This window comes from Heterodontus francisci, chromosome 18 (genome assembly GCF_036365525.1).
Source record: "Heterodontus francisci isolate sHetFra1 chromosome 18, sHetFra1.hap1, whole genome shotgun sequence".
NCBI lineage: Eukaryota > Metazoa > Chordata > Chondrichthyes > Heterodontiformes > Heterodontidae > Heterodontus > Heterodontus francisci.
Window position 1 is genome coordinate 33,367,615 of NC_090388.1, and position 10,829 is coordinate 33,378,443.

The 10,829-nt window shown below is 47.6% G+C and overlaps 1 protein-coding gene across 3 annotated transcripts in view; it reads left to right on the top strand.

The window, feature by feature from the left end:
• tspan12 (tetraspanin 12) overlaps positions 1-1,497 on the top strand; it is a 42,107-nt gene extending 40,610 nt beyond the window's left edge. For all 3 annotated transcript variants that reach the window (XM_068051225.1, XM_068051226.1, XM_068051224.1), the window contains exon 8: positions 147-1,497. In XM_068051225.1, coding sequence (XP_067907326.1) covers positions 147-455 — 309 coding nt within the window. In that variant the 3' untranslated portion in view covers positions 456-1,497. The remainder of the gene's footprint in view (positions 1-146) is intronic.
• Positions 1,498-10,829: the final 9,332 nt, after the last annotated feature.

Genomic DNA, 10,829 nt, shown 5'->3' on the forward strand with positions numbered 1-10,829 from the left:
GACTCTGAAAATTTACTCGATTTTGTGTTATGTTGATGCAGAATACAGAGTCTTGCACTTCAGAATGTGCTACAGTGGAAAAAAAGATATATTTAATGCAGGACTTTTATGGTTATTCAATGTAACATCTTTTGTTTTTGATGCAGGGCTGTGGACAGAAAATGTACAATTTCTTGCGTGGCACAAAACAATTACAAGTGTTGAGGTTTCTTGGAATTTCCATTGGAGTAACACAGCTACTGGCCATGATACTCACTATTACATTGCTTTGGGCCTTATACTATGACAAAAAGGAGCCAAGGACTGGTCAAAGGGTGGGCCAAAAAAAGCCCACTTCTCAACACCTTGCCTGTCATTCAGTAGAATTAATGAAGCATGTCCCAAGGAACTGTGAACTGAGGCAGGCAGGTGCAGCAAACAAATTTTGCGCACACTTTGAAATAGAGGAATTGTAGCTGGAGTTGAACAAATCAGCTGAATGCTGGAAACGTTGCACAAGAATCTCTTTCACCTTTGCACACAAATGTTACTATGAAATTTCAAAAGGACTTTTGAATTCCGTATTACAGCATCATCCCAAACAAAAGGATGAGACCGAGACAAAAACATTTCAGTGAAGATAACTGGAAAAGGGTTTACCTTGATTAAGGCACTTTTATATTGCTGCTACAGAAGACCTGAACTGTCTTGAGTACCAGTCTCTGGTTTTGATCATCTTTACTTGTTGTCATTTACTCATTGGAGACCTCCTCATATATTTGCCTCTGACTTTCATTCCTGGACCCCAAAAACCATCAGTTTTCAGGCACTGATGTTGCCCACTTTAACACCAAACAGTACAAATGGCAGCAGGAGTACTGAGCATCTTTTATGAATAACACTCTGATCAATGTAAAAGTGCCTTATTTAAACATATTTTTTGGGTTTTTTTAACAGGGCTATAGAATTCTATTGTAATAGATCAGGAGCTTTGGCGTGGCAGTAATCTTTTCCAGAAACGACAGACTATGTTCTTAAATTTTTTCAGAAATATAGATTTGATCAAAGTGGTTGACTCAAATTTTGTTTACATTCTGTCTTAATCAATATTAGTGTAATTGTTGAATGTGATGTACTGTTTTGTGTTATTTACTGGTTTGTGCAGGAATTATCTCTTTGAATATTGACCTTTGGAATTAGCTCCCTTTTAATCTTTCTGACACCATGTCACAAATTTCCATCTTCTATTAAAACAGTAGATATATGTATGGTCTGTTTACCATATGATTTCAAAAACCCCACTTGACTACATTCTGATATTTACGGATTACTATGTTTCAATAATTGTATTTTAAACATTGCATCAATATGCGACACTAATTACAGTTTTCAGTTTCAAGGATGTACTAAAATAGGCTGAAAACAAACCCCAGAGGAGTTAGCATGCAAAGTATAATAGGAATATCACAATTCATTTACTCTTTTATTTTGAGTTAATAAAAACAGTTTTGAAATACATTTTTATCTTGGGGTACAGAATTCCAAATGGGTTGATAGTTCAAGAAAGCAGAGGCCAGAATTTTTACCTGGCCACTTGGAGCGAGGTTAGAGATGGGGTGGGGGTGAGGGACCGTAAAATAAGAGCAGACTGCGTTTGGTTGGAAGTCTAGTGTCTTGACGTTACCTCCGGATTTTACCAGGGGCGGGAACTATGGACTTCTGACATCAAGGTGGCGGGACACCAAATAAGGTATTTGAAAGGTCAATTAACTCGAATTTTACAGTGCATTTCTAATTTATCAATGGCGCACAGGGACCATGAGGCTTTGGAGTCCTGCCTGGTGAAACAAGGTGGCAGCGAAGCGGGGATAAGTGCTGGCTCTCTCAGGAAGCCATGGGGAGAGCCAGCATGTGGTGGCAGGAAGGGTGATGCACAAAGGGCACTGCCAGTTGTCGGCAGAAGGGAGAAGGTGCCAAAACCGTGGGGGCGTGTTGCCAGGATCACATGGGGCAGTGGCACTTGATCCGAGGAAAAGACTCAGGGACAGATGTGGGGGTGTGGAGGGACACTAGAAGGCCCACTCATGAGAGAGAGGACACCTGTCAAGGGCTTCATCCACCCAGGCCTTGGGGTCCCTGTTGAGGAGGCACAGTTCAGAGGGAGGGAGGTCCAGGCACCGGTGGGGGCATATCACCATCCTCAGGACCAGCAAGAGTATCAGTTTCAGGATGGGCACACCAGAGAAGGGCACAGAGAGGCATGCCAACAGGCACTTGTGTGCAGAAAAGGCTATCCCCAGGAGAGTGTGTACTGCCGGAAGCTGCACTTTCTCCAAATGTCTACACGGTGGTATCAGTGATGGCTGCAGCTCCCCACGGAGGATTGCGGCTCTCCTGGGAGCCGGTCACTGATCTCTGCACCATGCTGCAGGATGAACTGAGACCAAGGGGGGGGGGGGGGGTGTGCAGGGTGAGGGGGTAGTTGGTGGACATGCAATGCCAGTGACGCTGAAGATCACCATGGCTCTCAACTTCCACACCTCTGGTTCTTTCCAGGGATCCACTGAGGATGTGTGTGGGATCTCCCAGTCTGCAGCCCACTGATGCATCAAGGAAATGACCGATGTTCAGGAGAACCGGCTACTATGTGCCCTACCGCACCAATCCAGAAGGTCAGGTGGAGAAACCCATTAGATTTGGGGCCATTGCTGCATTCCCCCAGGTGCAAGGTGTCTTTGATTGCACACAATTGGCCATCAAGGCTCCCATGGATCAGCCAGTGACCTTCATCAACAGGAAGGGCTTCCATTCCATCAATGTGCAACTGGTCTGTGACTACCGAAAGCAGATTCTTCAGGTGTGTGCACAGTTCCTGGGAGCAGCCACAACACTTACATACTTTGGCAGTCTCGGGTACGCAACTTTTCCAGCCCCCTGCTCACCTTCAAGGGTGGATACTCGGGTCTGAATTTTAAAATCCAGTGGTGGCCTGCCCGCGTGAGCTGCACATAGCAGAGCTGCCGCAATCCGAAGTGTGTTGGCTCATTTAAATAGCTGGGGCGGGCCGCCTGTGCGCAGGTGCTGATGCCATTTTTAAAGGGTTTTGAGCCCTACCGTTAAAGAGGTATGAAGTACTAACCTTGGCAGACTGAATGAGGTCGTCAACATGCTTGTGGCATTGGATCCAGGTTTGGTGGTGACCCCACAGCTGATGCCCTCCTCTACATTCTCTGCCCAGGCTTGCTTGGTCAGACAGGGCCCACTCCTCCTCCTGTCCCTGGGGAAGAGGATCTCCCACCTTGGCCTTCCAGCCTGGAGAAGCATGAACCATGGGGGTCACCTGGGATCTTCCTTCTGCCATTATTAGAACATAGAACATACAGCACAGAACAGGCCCTTCGGCCCACAATGTTGTGCCGATCCTTTGTCCTCTGTCAAGGACAATTTAATCTATACCCCATCATTCTCCATTATCCATATACCTATCCAAAAGCCTTTTGAAAGTCCCTAAAGTTTCTGACTCAACAACTTCCCCGGGCAAGGCATTCCATGCCTCGACCACTCTCTGGGTAAAGAACCTTCCCCTGACATCCCCCTTATATCTCCCACCCTTCACCTTAAATTTATGACCCCTTGTAACGCTTTGCTCCACCCGGGGAAAAAGTTTCTGACTGTCTACCCTATCTATTCCCCTGATCATCTTATAAACCTCTATCATGTCACCCCTCATCCTTCTCCTTTCTAATGAGAAGAGGCCTAGAATGTTCAGCCTTTCCTCGTAAGACTTATTCTCCATTCCAGGCAACATCCTGGTAAATCTCCTCTGCACCCTCTCCAAGGCTTCCACATCCTTCCTAAAATGAGGCGACCAGAACTGCACACAGTACTCCAAATGAGGCCTTACCAAGGTCCTGTACAGCTGCATCATCACCTCACGGCTCTTAAATTCAATCCCTCTGCTAATGAACGCTAACACCCCATATGCCTTCTTCACAGCCCTATCCACTTGAGTTGCAACTTTCAATGATCTATGCACATAGACCCCAAGGTCTCTCTGCTCCTCCACATGCCCAAGAACCCTACCGTTAACCCAGTATTTTGCATTCATGTTTGTCCTTCCAAAATGGACGACCTCACACTTTTCAGGGTTAAACTCCATCTGCCACTTTTCAGCCCAGCACTGCAACCTATCCAAGTCCCTTTGCAGACGACAATAGCCCTCCTCGGTATCCACAACTCCACCAACCTTTGTATCATCTGCAAATTTACTGACCCACCCTTCGACTTCCTCATCCAAGTCGTTAATAAAAATCACAAACAGGAGAGGACCCAGAACTGATCCCTGCGGCACGCCACTGGTAACTGGGCTCCAGGCTGAGTATTTACCATCTAAGACCACTCTCTGCCTTCTATCAGTTAGCCAATTCTTAATCCAACTGGCCACATTCCCCACTATCCCATGCCTCCTGACTTTCTCCATAAGTCTACCATGGGGGACCTTATCAAATGCCTTACTAAAATCCATGTACACCACATCCACTGGTTTACCCTCATCCACTTGCTTGGTCACCTGCTCAAAGAATTCAATCAGGCTTGTGAGGCAAGACCTACCCCTCACAAAACCGTGCTGACTGTCCCGAATCAAGCAGTGTCTTTCCAGATGCTCATAAATCCTATCCCTCAGCACCTTTTCCATCAACTTGCCTACCACCGAAGTAAGACTAACTGGCCTGTAATTCCCAGGGTTGTTCCTATTCCCTTTCTTGAACAGGGGCACAACATTTGCCACCCTCCAATCACCTGGTACCACCCCCGTCAGCAGAGAAGATGAAAAGATCATTGCCAGCGGCTCTGCAATTTCATCCCTTGCTTCCCATAACATCCTTGGATATACCCCGTCAGGCCCGGGAGACTTGTCTATCTTCAAGTTATTCAAAAACCCCAACACATCTTCCCTCCTAACGAGCACTTCCTCGAGCTTACCAGTCTGTTTCACACCGTCCTCTTCAGTAATACACCCCTTCTCATTCGTAAATACCGAAGAGAAGTACTCATTCAAAACCTCACTTATCTCTTCCGGCTCAACACACAGTCTCCCGCTATTGTCCTTGACCGGACCTATGGTCCCCCTAGTCATCCTCATATTTCTGACATACGCGTAAAAGGCCTTGGGGTTTTCTTTTATCCTACCCGCCAAGCATTTTTCATGCCCTCTCTTAGCTCTCCTAATCCCTTTCTTCAGATCCTTCCTGGCCATCTTGTATCCCTCCAGAGCTATGCCTGTGCCCTTTTTCCTCAACTTTATATACGCATCCTTCTTCTTCCTAACAAGACTCTCAACCTCTCTTGTCAACCACGGTTCCCTCACATGACCATCCCTTCCCTGTCTGACAGGGACATGCTTATCAATGGCCCCTACTATCTGCTCCTTGAAAAAGTTCCACATTTCGACCGTGCCCTTCCCTGCCAGCATATGCTCCCAACTTATGCTCCTCAGTTCCTGCCTGACAGCATCATATCTACCCTTCCCCCAATTGTAAACCTTGCCCTGTTGCACATACCTATCCTTCTCCATTACCACAGTGAATGCTACAGAATTGTGATCACTATCTCCAAAGTGCTCGCCCACCAACAGCTCTATCACTTGCCCTGGTTCATTACCTAGTACCAAATCCAATATTGCCTCCCCTCTGGTCGGGCAGTCTACATACTGAGTCAGAAAAGCTTCCTGGACATACTGCACAAACACTACCCCATCCAAACTATTCGATCTAAAGAGTTGCCAATCAATATTTGGGAAGTTGAAATCCCCCATAATTACTACCCTGTGACTTCTGCTCCTTTCCAAAATCTGTTTCCCAATCTGCTCTTCCACCTCCCTGCTGCTATTGGGGGGCCTATAGAAAACTCCCATCAAGGTGACTGCTCCTTTCCTGTTCCTGACCTCAACCCACAGTGCCTCAGTCGGCAGATCCTCCTCGAAAATTCTTTCAGCAGTTGTTACACTATTTCTAACTAACAATGCCACCCCCCCACCTCTTTTACCACCATTCCTAATCTTATGAAAACATCTATAACCAGGTACCTCCAAAAACCATTCCTCCCCCTCACCTATCCACGTTTCAGTGATGGCCACAACATCGTAGTCCCAAGTGCCCATCCACGCCTTCAATTCACTCACCTTATTCCTGATGCTTCTTGCGTTGAAGTATACGCACTTTAACCCTTCTCCGTGCCCATCTGTCCTCTGTGACAGTGCTACCTTCCCCAATACCTCACTACACTCTTTGTCTTTCTGAGTGGACCCACTGGTCCCTGGATTACAAGTCCGGTTCCCATCCCCCTCCCAAACTAGTTTAAACCCTCCCGAACAGTACTAGCAAACCTCCCTCCCAGGATATTGGTGCCCCTCTGGTTCAGATGCAGCCCGTCCTGTTTGAACAGGTCCCATCTTCCCCAGAATGCAGTCCAATTATCCAAGAACTGGAAGCCCTCCCTCCTACACCATTCCTGCAGCCACGTGTTCAGCTGTGCTCTCTCCCTATTCCTAGCCTCACTATCACGTGGCGCCGGCAACAAACCAGAGATAACAACTCTGTCCGTCCGAGCTTTCAGCTTCCAGCCTAACTCCCTAAACTCACTTCTAACATCTGTGCCACCCTTCCTTCCTACGTCGTTGGTGCCAATGTGCACCACGACCTCTGGCTGCTCCCCCTCCCCTTTAAGGATCCTGAAGACGCGATCACAAACATCACGGACCCTGGCACCAGGGAGGCAACAAACCATCCGTGCGTCTCGCCTGCGCCCACAGAACCGCCTGTCCGTACTCCTCACCATCGAGTCCCCGATGACTAGTGCTCTCCCATTCTCCCTCCTTCCCTTCTGAGCCACAGTGCAGGACCCCGTGCCAGAGGCCCGGTCACTGCAGCCTGCCCCCGATAGGCCGTCCCCCCCAACAGTATCTAAAACTGTATACTTGTTGTTGAGGGGAACGACCACAGGAGATCCCTGCACTGACCTCTTCCCACCTCTAACTGTTACCCAGCTGCCTTTGATTTGTGGAGTAACGACCTCCGTGTAGCTTCTATCTATCAACCCCTCAGCTTCCCGAATGATCCTCAGTTCATCCAGCTCCAGCTCCAATTCCCTAACACGGTCTGATAGGAGCTGGAGACGGATGCACTTCCAGCAGGTGAAGTCGGCAGGGCCACCGGAGGTTTCCCTCACCTCGAACATTCTGCAGGAGGAGCACTGCACTACACTGGCTGCCATTTCTTTTATTCAATTACCCCTTAGTTAAGTACAACTATAGATATTAACAAAAACAGTAAATAGCTTACCTGCTCAGTCCTTTTTGGTTAGAGGAGGAGGGTAAAAAGGGTCTTATTATTAGGTTAGAGGAGGAGGATGGGTGGGAGACACTACATGTGTAGTGGCTCGGGTTTACTCAGCTCCGCACCTTTAAGGAAAATACCTACCCAGGAGTCCTCGCTGCCGACCAGCTTCCGGTTCCTCCGGCGCCAAAAGAAACTCAAAGACAAGGAAAACAGTAAGTAAAACAGTAAGTACTTACTTTTAAAACACAGCTCCTGATGCCTTCACTCACCCACCGAAGAGTCGCTACCTTCTCCTGCTGCTCCGCCGGGAAATGAGGCCGAGTCCACGGAGCTCCGCACCTTTAAGGAAAATACCTACCCAGGAGTCCTCGCTGCCGACCAGCTTCCGGTTCCTCCGGCGCCAAAAGAAACTCAAAGACAAGGAAAACAGTAAGTAAAACAGTAAGTACTTACTTTTAAAACACAGCTCCTGATGCCTTCACTCACCCACCGAAGAGTCGCTACCTTCTCCTGCTGCTCCGCCGGGAAATGCCAGCAAATTATTGCTGTAGCCTTCCGGTGAGATCCTTGGTTGGTTTGAGTCTTCAGTCAAGGGAGCAGCAGCAGGAGCAGCAGGATGGCTCAAGGCAACAGTAGCAGGAGGGTGGGGGGGCTTTGCTCAGGCAGCAACGAAAGCAGGAATAAGGCTCCAGCACCTGCCATGACGTCAGCTGACTCTGGCCTCGCCGCCTGACATCCTGCTTCAGGCCCAGGATTGGACAGCCCACATGCTATGTAATCTTTAATTGTCTGCCTGCTGTAAGATTGTGTACGGCCGGCCACTTAACTACCGAACAGTAACAGCATCCACTTCCAGCACCGCTGCCATTATCTTGGCCCTTAGGACAAAATTCAGCCCAGTAACACATTTGTAAAAGCTGCTAAAAAGTATATATATATATATTCCAATTTAATTTCTTGATTTATGGTTCACAGGTGCTAAAAGGCAATATCAACAAAAAAACAGAAAGTGCCAGTAATACTCAGAGGGTCACACAGCAGCTGTGAAGAGAGAAACAGAGTTTCAGGCCATTCACCTTTCATCAGAACTGGCAAACGTAACAGACGTGACAGGCTTTATGCAAGTACAGAGGCTGGGAAAAGGCTGTGGGGAGGAAAGAACAAAATGAAAGATCATTGACCTGAAACATTGGGTGAGATTTTACTGGCCTTTGGTGGCAAGTTAGGAAGTGGGGGCCAGTAAAATGCTGAGGAGCTGCGTCGGGAGGGCTCCCTAACGCAGTCCCACTGCCAGGCCATTTTACCAGCAGTGGAAGGGCAGCGGCTCAGACATCTGCCAACTGGAGGCGGGCAGCCAATTAAGCTAATCAAAATGGAGGCGCCCTCTTGTTCTCCTTACAGCCTCAGCACTGACCACCTCTTTCAGTGGTGCTGCAGTGGCTGCAGAGCTGCCGCCCTTCTGACTGGGCTGAAAGCGTGAAGAGCAAACCCGCCATCCTTAATTGGATGGAAGTCCTGGCGATAGACTCTTAATTGGCACAGGACCCACATACGGTCCCATCGGGACTCATCCCATGCTGGGAAAATCCCGGCAGTTAACTCTTTCTCTCTCCACAGATGCTGACTGACTTGCTGAGTATTTGCAGCACATTCTGTTTTTATTACAGAAGGAAAGGTCTGTGATTGGGTGGTAGAGGCATTAAATGGCAAAGAGATAATATGGTAGGGCAAAAGTGGGTGGTAATGGGACAAGTAAAGTAACAGATGAGGAGGTGCGAATGGGAATAGTACAATCATTGCCAACAACTGCTGTTTGAAAAATTGGGGACAGTGGTTAGAATTTGAAAGTGTTGAAATCAGTGTTGTGTCCAGAGGGCTGTAAAGTGCCGAATTGAAAGACAAAGTGCTGTTCCTCGAGCTTATGTTAAGCTTCATTGGAACAGTGTAGGAGGCTGAGCATAGGGTTTCCAACTGACACGGGAGGAGTGTACAGTTTTTCTAGTTCCACTTCTCCACAGGTCACAACATATATTTAAATGTTCACCCAGTTACCGATACAGTCAATCATAGACTCTTTTTATTCCAGAATAAAATACACCAAACAGGTTTCTTTAATAAACAACAAATTATCAGTTTATTTTTAAACAAGACTTAACCAGTAATGAAGCAAAGTATTAACACACAGATTGAAATATGAAAGTTTCCTTTCACCTTAGCCCCTCACACTCACACACACACACATACACACCAGTTAACCAAAAATAGAGATTTTGTCTTTAGAGCTTTGTTACAACAAAAAAGACGAAAAAGAATACTTTGGCCAAATACTTGCTAATCTTTGAAAAAAAAAGACCTGGAAAGATGTCAGTTGTCCCTTTTTGGTTTGGTGTCCCAAATACACATAGACGGCTTATACTGGGACCTTTCTAGAACTGTTCTTTTCAGGCGATGTTGAAGATCAGTTTGGCAGGCTGTTCAGGAGAAATGCAACATCAGTTCCTCCAATTCTTACACTTGATTCTCAGTAAGTTCTCAAAGAGATGGAAGAGGGTGCTGATGGTGACTGTTCTCTTGGCTGGTTTTCTCCAATTACCTGCATAACGGTTCACACCCCAACACACAGTCCAAAGCAAAACCAAAAAGAATATCTCAAGAGTCAAGCCTCCTGCCCCCTATAAATCTTGACCAATCACTGCTCTGTAAACAACGGCCCCAAGTCAAAAAGCCCCTGCTGGGTATTTATCTGAAGACAGGTGATTTCCAGTAATGTTTTCAAACAAGACCACTCAGTGTCCTTTCAATGACCCCAGTGAAAAAAATCCAGGAAATCTTTTGCAGTTTTCCCAAATAAAACAGTGTCGATAATTCTAAAATACGAGTCCTCAAAAAAATGCTTAATAAAAAATATAGAAGCACCGTCATAACAATAGAGAGGTCAGCGTGGGGGCCAGATTGTGTTCTCATCCCGATGGCAGGTTTCGTAGTGGTGGTGGTGGGGGGCAGAGAATTGGGTCAGAATCACCTACCACAGAACCTGAAGCTGGGAATCCCAGTTCCAGTTTTCCTAGGGGTCAGTTAGGCCGACGATGATCTTTCCACCCAGAGGCCAAATCAGGGCCTTTTCCTACACCGCTGGGATCTTACCAGCTGCAGGGTGTCTCCACGGTGTAGGGAGAATGCCTTGGAAAATGAAGCGCCCTCCCTGCGGGCTTGGGTGAGTGTCCCTCCTTCATTGGTAATTTGTGGCCCATGGAGGACACCCACCAGGAACAAATGTACCCTGGGATCCCCCTCCCCATGGTACGAATGCCCAGTCCCCCACCCCTCCCCCTCGTCAGGGCCTTCAGGACTGGCCCCGGCAACCCCTCCTCACCTACCTCTTCTCCAGGTGCCAGCATTGGGCCTGGGTCCAAGGCCCCTGCAGTACTGCTCCCAGCTGCGCTGCTGATGGTGCTGAGCTGTTGGCCCTGTGAATGGCCAGCAGCTCTTGGGGGCGGGAATCCCAGTCCTTTA